Source organism: Athene noctua, chromosome 2 (genome assembly GCF_965140245.1).
Source record: "Athene noctua chromosome 2, bAthNoc1.hap1.1, whole genome shotgun sequence".
Taxonomy (NCBI): Eukaryota; Metazoa; Chordata; class Aves; order Strigiformes; family Strigidae; genus Athene; species Athene noctua.
Genome location: NC_134038.1, coordinates 103,810,898 through 103,826,592, shown reverse-complemented (window position 1 = coordinate 103,826,592; position 15,695 = coordinate 103,810,898). Strand labels below are relative to the sequence as shown.

General features: G+C 39.3%; 1 protein-coding gene across 2 annotated transcripts in view; it reads right to left on the bottom strand.

The window, feature by feature from the left end:
* Window positions 1-6,247: 6,247 nt before the first annotated feature.
* The window catches only part of CTDP1 (CTD phosphatase subunit 1), a 105,290-nt gene continuing 95,842 nt past the window's right edge, over window positions 6,248-15,695 (bottom strand). For both annotated transcript variants that reach the window (XM_074899764.1, XM_074899763.1), the window contains one exon: window positions 6,248-7,290. In XM_074899764.1, coding sequence (XP_074755865.1) covers window positions 7,149-7,290 — 142 coding nt within the window. In that variant the 3' untranslated portion in view covers window positions 6,248-7,148. The remainder of the gene's footprint in view (window positions 7,291-15,695) is intronic.

Here is a 15,695-nt window from a genome sequence, read left to right as displayed (position 1 = left end):
ATCTGACAGTCAAGACAGGCAAACATTCTTGGGGACTTAAGAGACATTTGTCTACTGTAAAGAAGGGGAAAGGGAGGAGGATGCAGCCCTTCTGAGGGTCCTTGTCAGGGTCCCTCCCTTATGGGTCCTGTGAGCAGAGACCTGTCACTGCGATTCACTTTTTCAAGACTTCCTGTGGCAGATGGGGAAGGGGCAGAGAGGAAACATCTGCATCGCTCATGTCCCACAGAAAACTTATAGAAGGGGGTGGATGTTTTGTCATTGCCTGTTAAACCTACATGGCTTTGCAATACAGTTACTGCCTACTCTGGCAAAAGTTTGGCTCAGGAAGAGAGCAGTGGTGACTTGGGAGGAAGGCCTGGCTCCATTCCCCTTCCCAGTCTCCTGGCTGATTCACAGAGGACAGCCTAGTGGAAGAGGGCAGCACATAGCAAGCTGTGGAAGCAGCTGTATATCCCACAGGTATGGCAGCAAAATGCACTTTTCTTGCCTCTGGTGTTACAGGTTAGTATCTGCTTGACCTTTGAAATGCCTCTAAACCTACCCAATGGCTAAATCAGTCTAACTGCTTCTTGGGACAGAGATATTTAAAGTGCCATACATACTTACATCTACCAGATGACTCCTTGTCTTGTCAGGAAAGAATTAGGACAGAGGGTATAAAGAACAAAAAATTCATCACAGGGGAAACATCCTCTGCCAAGGGAGCTCTGCCTCATGCAGGTAGCTTGGCTTTATTAAGGTGGCAGCACCAGCTCTGTGGGCATGAGACCTGCAGAGGTGAGAGAACTCCACAGGGGTTAAAAATTGACAGTGCACGTCAGCAATGTAGAGTAATGCAAACACATCAAACCTGTCTTCTGCTCAGTGCACACTGTACAGAATCTGTGTCAAAATCAGCCCCCCAAGTAAATGATCTTAGTGCTCTGGGGTTAGGGTAAACGAGCAACTCCACCATGGCTTGGGATTAGACCAATCATCTCTGTTCCTTCAGCAAAATGACAAAAAAAAGTGACAAAGAACAAGAAGTGCAGAAGGGATAACTGGCTGGTACCAGAAAGAGAGGTTGTGCAAAATGGGGCCTTTTAGCTCATCTCTGTTTCTCCACAGTTCTAGCAATCCTGCACTCTGAGTGCTTGGTATCGTTCTCAAAACTTGTTCCCATACAAAAATCTCAAGTGGCTCAAAAAGCCATCACATACATATTAAAATCCACACTCTCCTTAACATGTGGTAGAGAATTCTCCAGTATAGTGGCTAGTATTAGACTTGGAAGAAAACAGGCCTCTGACAATCATTCATCAAAAAGTTTCAGCTCTTGGAGAAACCCAAGAGTGAGGACCACACCTGCCTTATGTCTCCTCTGTCCTAGCCAGCATGGAGTAGTTAAAGAGCTTGTATGACATACACAACAGCAATCATGCTCCTCGTGCTCATTCTTTTTCCCCTTGCACATCCCCTCAAAATAAAAAAAAAATCCTTTTACTGTGAGGGTCACTGAGCACAGGCTGTGGAGTCTGCACCCTTGGAGACATCCAAAACCTGACTAGACATGGTCCTGGGCAACCAGCTGTATGTGGCCCTCCCTGCTTGAGCAGGGGTTTGGACTAGATGACCTCCAGAGGTCCCTTCCCACTTCAACCATTCTGTGATTCCGTGAATTTCTCTGTTTATATGTATGTATTGATGATGACAGATTCAGTCTTTCTTTTTCCTTGGAGGAAAAAGATCACAGGGGTACATGTGGGTGCAGTGGAGATCCAGGAAAGCAGCTAGCCTAGCTCTCAGGGAAAATGACCTTACAGATGCTGTGAATGATCCAGCTCAGAGATTTACATGGGAGCTCAGGCCAGAAGGTGAGTTTCTCCGTTTATGGTTATGAGCTGTACCACACTGAGGAGTAAAGTTTCCCTAGGGGAAAGATGTTCCTCCCTCCACATGGAAGACTCATACCCAGCCTAGAGAAAGGCAGTGGTTTCACTTTTCCATGCTATTTATTACTGCCCTGTTACTATAGTTCGTGTGTATAAAATAAAAACAGTTAAAGACTCTTAAAACAACTGTGGTAGCTACTTTCCCACCTGGAAGAAACTGAGACTTACCTAGATGGGTTTTGCGAAGCCTCCAGCACCTCAGGTAATGACTGTGTGTACAACAGGTGGAGCACCAGCTCCTTCATCCTCCTGCTGCTCCTGAGCAGGACTACCTTTCAGTACTTAAAGGGGGCCTGTAAGAAAGATGGGGACAGACTTTTTAGCAGGGCCTGTTGCGATAGGAAAAGGGGTAATAGTTTTAAACTAAAAGAGGGTAGATTCAGACTAGATATAAGGAGGAATATTTTTATGATGAGGGTGGTGAAACACTGGAATAAGTTGCCCAGAGGTGGTAGATGCCACATCCTGGAAACATTCAAGGTCATGTTGGACAGGGCTCTGAGCAACCTGATCTAGTGGAAGATGTCCCTGCTCATTGCAGGTGGGTTGGACTAGATGACCTTCCAACCCAAACTATTCTATGAGTCTATATACCTTACCTGTTGTGGCCTGAGAGCTGCCTCTGGATCTGCTGGGTTCATGGTTGGGGAACACAAAGTTTTTGCTGGGCCAGCAGCTGGGAGAGCAGCAGCACATCAAGATGAGGAAGACCCTGTTGATGGAGCTGTGCTTGGGGAGGAAACCTTGTATCTAGTGCTGGTTTTGGAATTTTTATGGAGAGATCAGATAGGTGATGTGATTGTAAGAAGAGGCGCTGCATAGCTGCATGCTCTTTTGGCATGCTTTAGAGTGGGAGGGGAAAGGCTGGTATAATCAGAACAATATGATACAATAACAACTATTAATGATGTATGAGTTGGAAGGAAGATCTCATTAGAAAGAAAGTGCAGAAAAAACCCACCCAGGTCAACAGGAAGAGCCTAGGGTATATGCAGCGACAGCAAACCAGCCTGCTGTAGGTGATGCTGCCTGGGGGATCAGATACTGCTGCCTACTATTCCTCAGAGAGGGAGGGGAGAAGAGGCTGTGCCAGGTGCTGGGCTCCAAACACTTCTGAAATGACAACAGAAGGTGGTATTGGATAGGAAAAAAGTGTATAAAAAGCTTGTGTGTAGCTAGTGAGAACTGGGAGCTACTGGATAAAGACAGTGACGGGAAAATGTTACTTCAGTGATGGCACTGGGCACATGATGGCTATGGTTTCACTGAAGAACACAAGTAAAAGAGACAAGATGAGGTGTGGAGTGGCCCACACGGTGTACATAAACTTGAACTGGACAAGGAAAAGAAAAAGGTTTTGGAGGCTCTGCTGAGGAGAGAAGCAAAACAAATAATGTACAGCCTTCCTCCTATTTTAACTTTTGTATCACAGAAACAGCCATTTTATAAATGTGTGCTTTTGTTTTTTAATTAAAAATGATTTGGTTTTTAATTAAAAATGATTCATGAATGTTTTCCTTTTGGCTAAGCCTGATTTAATAATTTAGGGGAGACTTCTTATGATGAATTTTCAGCTACATGAAGAGATCCACTTCCTTAACAGGATCACTATATATTCATTCTCCAACTTGTCATCTACTGAAATGTTCACTGTAGTAAAATTAGGCAGAGCTGAGAAATCTTTAGGTACAGCTCCAGGTTTGTGTGTGTGGATTTTCACACTTGTAAGACAGTCACCTATTCTGCAAGCAGTAGTGCCAAGAAGGAAACTTGAGACTTTCCACCCTCTGCAGAGGACATTACTATTCAGCACTGAGAAGACCCGAGGGCCCACTCCACATATGCACAAAACCTGACAGCAGAAGTATTTGCATGCTTGGAATTTTTCACATCTCAGCACTAAGTGACACTGTTCCCTCATCTTCCCCTCTCCCCAGCACATGCTGGGGAAAAAGCTTGGCCACTACCTGATGCTTTTTTGCTTTTATCACGGGTCCCACTACATCCCCTACACAGAGCTGTGATGTCTTATTCTCTCAAGAACTGCTGAGGGCAAATCGAGACGGAAAAAGTAAAACTGATGGTGTTTAAATTGAAATGACTGCTCTTACCTGTTCTTAAACAACTGTCAGACCTTAGGAGCCGTCTTTCCTGGACAGCAGCAATTGCACCTGCTCAGAAAGCTTAATGCAGCAAAGTGCACTGTACACCCCTTCTGTGCTCACTTCCGTGCCTGGTACCCCTTCAGAAACTGGCACTGCTCAGTAAGTTCAGCAGCCTCAGTGGGAGTCTGGTCTTTGCTTCTGCTCTGCGAGTGCCCTTCCTAGCAGCAGAGTCCTTGCCAGCTACCTAACGTACAGAAGTAGGTCAAGAAGACAGGATAAAACAACTAGTCAAGAGATGTGGGTCATTTAATAAAGAGTTAAAAGCTATTTCACAAAGCACATTTGTTGTCTTTCCTAGGATGCTCCTGCATCTTGGAAAGTGTAAGTTGGTGGGAGTGAGTGACAACTTCATACATCAAAAGACTTCTTGCTGGTGGGTCAGCCAGGTCATTTAACTTATCATCTACTAATTTTCAGTTTCTGTTTCTCTCTCCTGCCCGTGCAGAGAGAGCAGTTAGTCACCAGTTTACTAGATACAGCATCTACTTCCAGACAGAAAGGATGCCTGCTGGGTTGCTCTGGCAGTGAGCAATGGGTTTATGCCTTTCAAACCCCCCCGTACTAGGTCCTCCCCTGCCAAGGATAGGAGAGCAAGAATTGTTACAGCTACCTGAATAATTAATGTCAAAATAAGAACTGTCTCTGTCATAACAGCTGTTAGAGAACTGCTTGGCTTTAATCTGGGCAGCATGCTGCCTGCTTTCAGGGTGTGCAGTACCAATTGCAGGTTTTTGCGGCTCCCTTAGGGGCAGTAGAGTCTTCACAGGTACCAGACGCCTTGAAGGATGCAGCTCTCAGTCTGGTGGACAGCCTTGCCCGGTGTACAGCAGTCCAGATGATATCGAGTCGAGTGCCGATCACTTTTAGGACTCTTGCCCAGACACACATGCCACCAGTTAAACCAAAAGCATCAGCCATAAAATAAAACGAGGAAGAGGACACAGCCTTTCTCGCCAAAAAGCTTCTCAAAATTTACATGTATGGAATCACTCCATGAGCACTATGAGATGGCTGCTGTGCTAGGGACGCTGCATCCAACTAGCAGCTTGAACCAAGCTGTAACATTGCTGAGCTAACAGCAACCTACCCAGTTTTGCTCGCTGGTGTGTTTACATTCAGAGTTTGAATGCTGCCACAGAGCTGTGTGACTGGCAGAGATCATCAGCCAGAACGAGTCTATGCTGTCAAGTCATTTGCAGCATCACAGTGGTCCAAAAAGTTTGTATTATTTCAAATTATTTCAACTGAGTTTAAGAAAACCCAAAATGTACCCCACAACCCCTGACATTTTAATATTTAATTGCAAGGAGTCATCCTCTGATAGCTGGGGAGGCTGCATTTAAGTTGCTGAAAAAAAAAAAAAAAGTATTTTGACTTACCATTTTATAAGCACTAGTCTTTTTCTTCTGTTATACAGTGCAACTCACTTGGAGTCATCCTGCTTGTTTTCATGGAGAGCTACATCAGGCATGTCACTGTAGACTTCACCTATGTGGTACCTGTGTAAACGTCCAGGAAGTTTAATCCTACAGAACCACTATTTTTGTCTTGTGGATGCTGACCTTGCATTCTGAAGTGGAAAAGCAGTATTGATCTAGAAAGATTCTCCTGTTTTCTCAGTCTTCCTTTTATTGCAATTATGAAGCTTTGAAAACTAGCCTGTTATCTGTAAAACAGCTGAGATTCTATTGGAATACTCTGTTTTACTGCCAAGTGGCAAAATTCAGTACTTCTACACTAGAAAGTACTTCCTTTATTCATGACATGTGAATTACTGAGTCTTCTTTGCAAACATGTTTTAAAAGGATTTGTTTCTCTAGTTGTTAACAATTGAGAATAAACCATGGTTCTAGGATCAGAAATTCAATACCAGAGCAATAATTCTTATGTATCTTCAGAGGCCAGTCAAAGAAATGAGAAATGAGAAAATGTCAGAAACTGAGAAAATGTCAGAATGTAAGAGTTCACGTACCAAAGAAAAGGGAATCTTCTAAGCCAGTGTTTCTCTCTTCTGCCTCGGTTACCTGCCCAAATCTACAAATTTACACTTGCTTTTAATGTTTTCCATTATTTTTGTGCAGAGTAAAGGAAAAATAATACGGAAAGGTGCCTTGTGTTTGATGGAAGCAAATGAACAGGAAAGGGAAACAAAGCATACAAAATGAATTTTTATTAAATGAAAGAAAATCTGTTTTGTGGGTCAAATATGAAATAGAATATACAAAAACTTTACATCGGATCTCTTGTCAAAGAAATTAAATCCTATCTAGACTGAAGTAGCACTCGTTCTTTCCAAGACAACACGAATGGGTGAATATGCTTCTTATGGCAGTACAGGATCACACAGTATGCTGTGCTAAATTTCTGGTTACAGAGAAGAAAAGTTAAAAGTCTAAACAATGTCCCTAAAGAACCCAACTATTCCACAAAATAACTTAAAAACATGAGTTTTGATTGTTATGTATTCTCTTAGAGGCAAATGACAGGTGGGTCAAGTGCAGAGTTCACAAAGCTTGCATATCACATTCTCTGTTTCTATACAAATATAAATCATTCTTTTTTATTTTAAAAATCCTTTTATATGTGATAGCATTTATTTGTGGAAAAAGATGACCAGTTCATCAGGTTCCTGCTGTACTACCCAAACAATTCCATCTCCTTTATCTCCTTTTTTTTTTTTGAAGACCATTACCCATAAACCACAGACTGCAATATTTTTAAAAAGTTGCTGCATGTTTAATCCCAAATCTTTGTATTACTGTCCTGTATATGAAGGTACTGCAGAGCTCCTAACATGTCTTTGGCATAGCACACCAAGTTCCATTTAATACTTTTTTTTGTTTAAAAAAGTATATTTTCCTTTAGTAAAACACCTTAAAAACATCTATTTCCGATTTTGTAAAATAATGTGTCACCTCTCGTGTTGCTTTGCAAAATATACACACACATTTTGGAAAAACATTGAGTACTGACATAAGGGACTCAACCGAAGTCCAATCTGTTTATGAGAAGTAAAATATAATTACAAATTCCATCTTCTGCATGAATGTCACATGAAGTCATTCAATTCAGCTTCAAGCGCTGCTGCCATTTCATCCGCTTCAGAACTGCTTCCTTCCTCATCTTCATTGCTAGATTCTTTACTGGATTCACTGGCAGCATCATCTTCATCCAGTTTGCGCTTGTGACCCCTGGAAGGGTAGACAGAGATAATGTCCGTGGGTCAAGGTATCTCACTGCTTATTAACACAGACCACTACTTAACATGAGAAAAAAAATGAGGCTAAAGGACTCAAGTTTTTTTCAGGTCTAGATAAAAAGTACACTTCTTGCTTTTAAATGAACAAACAGTAGCTAGTTCACACAACTGATCTTTTAATTGCGTTATTTGCTGTCAGCTATAGGTAAAAAGAACAAAGTACTTTTAATTTTGTTCCTCCCATTCTTCTGAACAAGGAATGAAAACAAAGTGTAAGACTATTTGAAAATAATGAGTTGATTTACTTTCCTCTTGCATCCCAAAAGAAAGAAGAAACCCATCGTGGAATGAGAGATGACCAAAATACATTACCATATGATTTTGAAATATTCAAGTTTCTGGTTTTTAATATAAACAAAATCTTAACTGATTAACCAAATCTCACTGCACCAGTTTCTACACTTCATGCTTCCAAATGCAGGGATCTCATTCTTCCCTTTTATGTCTCTTTGGATTAGTACTGCCAGGCTGAACAACACATTTCTCAGCATTGCTGGAGAATTAACCAGTTTAAACAGAAAGCTGATGTGCGCCATACCCTGCCAAACAAATCATGTTCCTGGTTGTGAAAGATCTCCAAAGAAAATCGAATGCTTCAACTGGGACATAGCCATAAGCAAAAGAACTTGGATTTGTCGAATCCTGAAATCTCTTTTCCTTGCCAAAAGGGAATTTTATATCAGACGTGTGCTTCTGAGACAAAAATAAAGTTGAGACTTTGCATTGCATAGAATTCATAATGAGCTGCAGAAACACCTTCTAAATCCTTCCTTGATCATTTTATCAAATTTCAAGCAGAAAAATATATGCAAAGGGGGTATCTCTTAAATAACTGTCCTTTTCATTGCTAGGTGGGGTTTCATTAAGAAGAGAATGCACCCACTTGCAATCATGGAAAATTGATAAAATGATCTTTTATCTTTTAGTAAAAAGGAGTAATTCAACAATGGTGCCTTTACTTCCAAGAGCATAAAGTAGCATATAGCAAGAAAGACTTTCAATAAATACTGACTTGAACTATGTATAGCCAAAAGAAATAAATACAGAGATTAACAGCCAAACTTGTGAGCTTGTAAGCAATACTGAAATACAAAGCAATTTTTATTTTTATAGACATTCTTACTGCCATTTTCCCAGAAACATTAATTTTCAGGAGCCCAGACTGATTGATTCGTAAGCTGGTTGAGTGACACCTGACCTCCCCTTTCTCAGCTTCTCAGGGAGATGGACAGGTGTGAAGTCAGGAGGGGAGTCTGATCAAAATGGGAAGCAGGCAGTACTACATTCCGTGTTTTTTCTTTCTGCTGCATCAGTGGGACCAAGAGGTACGCTGCTGCTGCTGCTCCTTTACTGAGTGCTTCCTCAACAGTGATCTTAGGTGAGTTTTTCTCTTCAGTAGTATAGGGTAGTAGGAGTAATACTGCAGGGAGGTAAGGCTGAATTCTGGGGATTCAGCCTGGGGTCTAAATCCCAGGAAGGGAACAAGGAAAAATGGGATGAGGTGAAAGCATTTCCTGAATATTTTGCTACTGAAACTCAAATGTGGCTTGCTGAGAGAGTTACAGGGCACTAAATGCAGTGTAATACACAATAAAAAGCAGTTTCTCAGGCATAACACTGATTTCCATGCAGCCTACATTAGCACATGGTTCAGATGAGGAAACACTCAGACTGAAAAAGCTCAGTTGGAAGAAATCTTAGCACAATTCCATTAAAAGCTATATACATGTATGGAGCTTGAGTTTCACTTGCTCACTTTATGAGGATTTCAGCCTTCAGAGATACAGTGCTATTTTAGGCATTAACAACATTATTAGCTGGATAAAAGCTAATTGGGAATTAAAGAAAGCTGGAAGAGTCTTACTCAGCAAAAGAAGAAAAAAGTTGTGTATAGAAGTATACAGAGAGCTTACTGAGAAATAAGGATAAAGACATGGACGGAATCTATAGCACAGTGTTCACAGCTGAAAACATTCATATTCAGCTGTTTGTAACAGTGTATCTATGGAAACTGATAGTGTCTACCAATTGAAAAATAAAATCAAGAGTCTGACAGCTACAATTTACACATACGAAACATGTACACACAGCCACAGATGATGTATTAAAGAACATGGCAGGACAAGCAGGTTTTTAGAGACAGCCCAGACACTGTGAGTTTACTGGGACCTAAATCAATAGCAAAGATCCTGTAGAAAAAAGGTCTGAAGAAACAGTATCTCACTGCCAGTTGATTATTTCTTAAAAGCGAGGAACAGTTTATTTACTAGATAATTAAGGCAAAGACTAGCAAAATTACTAAATTACACAGCAAAGCCACCTTTCTATTTAAATCTACTCCATAGCAACTAGATTTCAGTGAGGACAATCACCAAAATACAGGAACCTGAAATACTCAGTGTAACTAGTTAATTAAAAATGGAATTCCAGTCTACAAAAAGACTTTCCAGAAAACTTTAAGGGACAGTCCTGACATATTTTCATCCCTCATTCAGTTATATTAAACAGTACCTTTGGAAGTGCAAAAGACTAACTGTGATCTATTTTGTGAGTTCTTGTTTTTTTGGCAAGGCTAGAACAACAGCTCTATTCAATCTAGATATGAAAACTTCCTCACTCATGGGGAAGAAAAAACCCATCAAAACCAAAAAAACCACCATAGCTAAGTATTAGTCCTCTGCTAGAAGAAACAAAAAGTCTCTGGAGAATGTGACTATTGTTCTTATTAAGATAGAAATACCTTTCACTACTCGTGTATTGTAAATTGCAGCTTCACAGCTGTTCCACAAACATTTAAACAAATATTATAAAATCAAATGCAAAGCTAACTCTGATAGAAGTATGGAGGAACAACATCAGTAATACAGTGTTGCAAATTCAGAAAAGCAATAACATCCCATTAATAATTTCTGTTTTCAGAGAAAAACAGTATATGCCCATGGCAGCATATCTATTAACACAACAAACGATTCAAAATTTATATTTTCCTCATTATTTTGTGCCCACTCCTTGTCATTTCTAGTTTCAGAGCCATAGTGCATAACACTTTTCAGTGGAAAAGTTAAGCACATACAGAGTTCTTAATATTCAGCAGTATGTTGCAGGCTGCCATTGGCCAGATTTGCATTTTTAAAAGGAATTTTGCTTGACTGCTATTAAAAACCAAATATATAGATAATAACTGAATATCTTTAACCTAAAAATGAACAATTAAACTTTTCAAAAGACTGAATGCAGAACTTTACATATCTGAGAACTGTGAAAAAACTTGTACAACTTAATATTTTCTTTGCCTTCGTATTAAATATTTTTCCTTCGTACTACCCAGTACTAGGAGGCCCGCCAGTTCCTATCATGGAGAAATCTTTTTAAAAGAGAACTAAATTTTAAAAACCCTTGTATTTAAATAAATTATCAAGAGATTTATATGAACTGCAAATATAATTAATAATGATATTAAAATAAAAAACCACTTGTAATCGATACATGTATAAAAGTTATTTTTAGGGAAATTTAATCTACAGAATGCTAATGAAAAATATAGTTAGTGGTATCCTAAATGAAGAGACGGGAAGAGAAGACATTACAAAGTTGCAATAGAACATGGTGTATGCATGTGAAAAATAGCACAGGAAAAATTATTGAAAATAAAAATTTATTCAGCTCTTGATCTGTTAAAATGATCATTAAAATATGATTGCAAAGTACAACTATAGGTTGAATGAAAACTTCATTCTTATATTTTCAATTTAAATTCACTGAAAGAGCCATAGAGAACAAATCAGTAAAAAAAAGTTCAGTATTTGTTGCTTCTATTATCTCAACTTATAGTTAGTTGAAATATAAATAATGTTGAAAAACCGATTTTTTTCCTATTAACTGAAAAGCAGACTGTCTCTGTGCTGTTTTGTATCCCAGTGGCACCCTTTTAAGAAATACAGTGCTACATTAAAATAGAAACATGCAATAAACAAAGGAACTCAAAGGGCAACATAACCCTTGTTTTAAAAAAAGCAAACCTAAACCTTTTCCAAACCTTGTTTTAAATTTTCAAAAGAAAAGAAAACTACACCAAGTATTTAAATAAACGTTCACATATACTTTAAATTCCAAATATCCACAATCTTCATCTTCTGATAAGAAGTAAACTTCTAAATTATTGCAAAGTGACTTGATTTTTTTCAGTAGCTCCTAAAACTTGTATAGTAACAAAGGAGAGTCTGCAGACTAAATGTGTTTAGTCTTTTACAAGCAACCAGCTTACAGCATTGACATCATAAATCAGGACTTGTATTTGGTACCAAATACAGTCAAGTTACTCTCTAATGAGAATACTCGCATAGCAGCCGCAAGCAGTTTGGAAGACGATGGTTTGAAAAGGGCATTTTGAAACAGCTTGCTGCCTTCCAACAGCATTACAACCCATTTAGACTGCCTACGCTGCCCCAGGCACACCTCTGAAGTCCGATGTGGAAACATCTGTCCCAGTTTCCATACAGCCCTAGCCCAAAGCTTTCTGTAAACTTCTTCCATAATGGAGAGAAGGTGATGCTGAGTTTGGTAATGCAACAGGAATTCGACTATGAGAAGTTTATTTAGATAAACTAGGTCTTTGGTAATGTCCAGTTATTAAGAATTAGAGCTGGTAAACCAGGAAAACTGTTCTTCAACCAGTTTTGAAGATACAGCCCAGTACCTGGCTAACAAGGTTAAAGGATGTGAGATCTGAAAACATACAGGTCGAAATCAGTGTTGTGGGCATTAATACATTACATCGGACAGACAGGATGATTAAATTTTCAGGAAGATGTTCCAAGCTTTCTTAACATTTTCTTAACATGGAATACATGCAACATCTTTTATGTATGCTTGATACAATAGTGAGTGATTGTCCATAGCTGGCCTTTAAAACTCAGGTGTCTACCCTCTGGCAATTTATCTCATGCATCTGTGCACAAACATTGAGTTTTCTGTCCTGGTGCTCCTCTCTGGTCCTGGCACAGCATGGTGCCAAGCACACAGCATTAAGAGCAACAAATAGCACTAGCCCCATATTGGCAAGCTGGAGCGTGTGTTTTTACTTTACGCTCATGCTATGACAAATGGGACAATTTTTAGTGTCGCAGGAACAAATGCCAGACACCTCACATATTTCCTCGTGAACTCATCCAGCGTTGTCTGTGTGATTACAGGATGATCCACAAATCTAATATGCAGAAAAATGCACAGCAAATGTTGACTGCACAGTCCCAGCGTGCAGAAAGAGATCCTGCAGTTGGATGAACAGCATGCTTTTAACGCTCTTCACAAAAACGCCTTCGCAGAAATCCACCAATTCCAACTGACAGTTCCAAAATGTATTTTAACTAACACAACAGTAAAGTGAGATTAATTAAATTCAGTACAGCTTTTCTGCTTTAAAATTTAGCACACCTGTACACTATGGTAATGGTGAGAAACTATTATAGAAACTTTAAAGCTGTTGATAAAATAGTCTTAAAAGTTTTCTGAAGTAAATACTCAATTCAAAGAGAGATTTTAAAGTCAGGACGTCATAGAAAATTTAAAATAAATAAAATTACGACAATGGTATTTTGTAAATTTTGCTAAAATCTTCCATTTAGCAAGGCTGTGTTTTCCTCATATGTAGGCCAACGGGAAAGTTTAATAACAAAAAACCCCCCACCTCAACTCATTGAAAATGGTTATTTAACAGTTAAACATTTTCTAGAGATATTTCAAAACCAAAAAGTGTAGCCATAAAGATTTAAAATGAAAGACTGTGCACTTGTCCTGGTTTAAGCCCAACCACTCTCTCACCCACCCTGGCAGAGGGATGGGGCGGTGATCAGAAGACAGCGGTGAGACCTCATGGGCTAAGGACAGTTTAATAGGACACACAAGGAGAGAAGAAATAATAGTAACAATAGTACTAATAAAAGATAATACAAAGTGAGTGATGCACAATGCGGTCACTGATGCCCACCCCCCCAACCATGATGCTTTGCCCCTTTCCAAGCCACGATCCCCCAGTTACGTGCTGCGCATGATGTCAATATAGTATCAACGATACCGATCCCCTTGGCTATTTCAGGTCAGCTGTCTCACTGTGCCCCTTCCCAGCTTCTTGTGAAAATTAACTCTGTCCCAGCCAAGCCCAGGACAGCACTGAGCTAGTCTTTTCTGTACTGAACTAATGAGATACAGATAACAATTGAATTGGATAATGCAAAACTGAAAAGCTGAATCTACAATTTTGCTTATATAATTAAATCAGATAAATAAACTATGCCTCTAAAATATTCCTTATTTTATTAACATCAAGCTGTTTAAAAATAATCCATGTAGTTGTTATAAGGGGACATTTAAAACATGCAACATTGACTATTCAAAAGGCAAATGTGACAGCGGCAGTTCGAGATAACAAATACTCTTGTCATGATTTGTAGAAGACAACAGAAAATTAAATATCCTTTTCATCAATATGTAGGATGCCAGACTGTTACCTGACACTTTTATAATGGAAAATGCACAGATGCACTCAGGCACATCACCTCTTAATCCTATTGTAAACAAACAGAAACATGGTGATCTATTCACTTTTCCTGAACAACTTCACTCCCTTTCTAGATGACTGTATTTGAATAACTGCCCAACAGGGGAACAAGCTAATGTTCAGCCAAAAAATACATGTCCATCAACATATCAATAGTTTTAAAGCTAAACCAGGCCTTTGTTGTTTGAATCAAGTTATTTCTTTGGCTTCAAGTTACAAATATTACCCGTTCTGACAACAGATGCCAGATATAGAGATTCTTGGTAGCTCTGGGAGGCCATAATAGGAGATACCAAGGATCAGCAGTGAGCAAAGGAAGCTTCAAGCCTTTCTTCACCAGCACCTAATGAGTAAAAGGTGTCACTTTCTGTTACAGGAAGCACTGCAGGAGACAGTCTCGGATAGTAATGAAGAATAATGTTCTCACTGTCTATCTAAATATCAGCTATTGTCTTAAAAAAGGTAGTATGCAATAAAGAAAATAAGATGAAAAACGGGCAAAAAATGTAAGGTGTATCAGCAATTCAGAAAATTCAAAAACAAACATAAAAATAAAGAGTTGGAAGAGACAGAGCATATGATCACTCCGAGAAAAGTCAAACTTGTTTCATTTTTCTCACAGGAGCATACTGTGTGTGTGGAGGTACCCCTGTGCCAATATAGTGGAATACAACTACAGTTTAAAGAGCCAGTGCTGAAAAGTGATTCTTTGAATTCCTCTGCCCTGTCAGCCTGGTTGGATTTGTCAGCATCAGCCAAACACTGAGAACATTCCTCAAGATGCATCATCGGGCATCTTAAGAACTAAAGATATAATTTAGCTTGCTAAAAAGATATAATAACACGCTGACTGTGCTAACCAAGGAAGCTGGAGTTAGGGCTTCGTATTCTCTTACTTAGGTGGTGGCATTTTAAATTAGATATTCAGAGATTATCTTAATATGTATGTTAATACATATGTTATGGGCTACACTAAGTTATATTGAAGGCTAAGATAGTTTTGTCAAAGGTTTTAACTCTGATTTTTACTAACTTTTATTACATCGTCACTGTTTTCAATGAATTACTGAGAATAAATTGCAAATAGCTAAAACTTTCTAGGTTGTTCATTCACTGAATGTTTTGCTCACAAGAATATTAACTAAGAACGTCTCTGTTTCATCATAAAATACAAAATATAACACAAAACACATTACCAACTTGTAACACTGCTGTCTCCACTAGAAAAAAGAATTCCTTCAAAATGTTGCACTCCAGTGGGGTAAAATACTCACACCCTTTCCATGCTGAAACATACTAGCTCACTCCTGCCAAAAAAAGAGAGGTCCTTCATCCTCGTCATGTTCACAGATGATTTAACTGGATACTCCCTCAGGCTCTGCTGCCTGCCTAACCATGTGGTAAGCCAGTTAAACCCTCTACCATAACAAGTTGTCCACTGCCTTTCTAGTTAGCTTTTCATCAGTATTATTGTGCAGGTGTTGGGGCATTAGAGCTGTTGTGAGGGTGTGGGTGATACTGTGGTACTGCTAGGAACATGGGAGTGAGATCGCCCCGTTTGGCAATCAGTAGCAGATTTGCTCTTCTCTATCATACAGTGTTTTCCTGGAATAATATGTTCCTCTACTGCTTCTGTTTCTTTATCAGAAAATTTCAGCACTACCAATAGACATGCTATCTTGGCACTTCCCATTCCTCCACCTCATCCTTACCCAAATTCCCAGCCCTGCCAGCTTATTTATTTATTGGTAGAAATTTTATACAATAAGTAATTTTTCCAT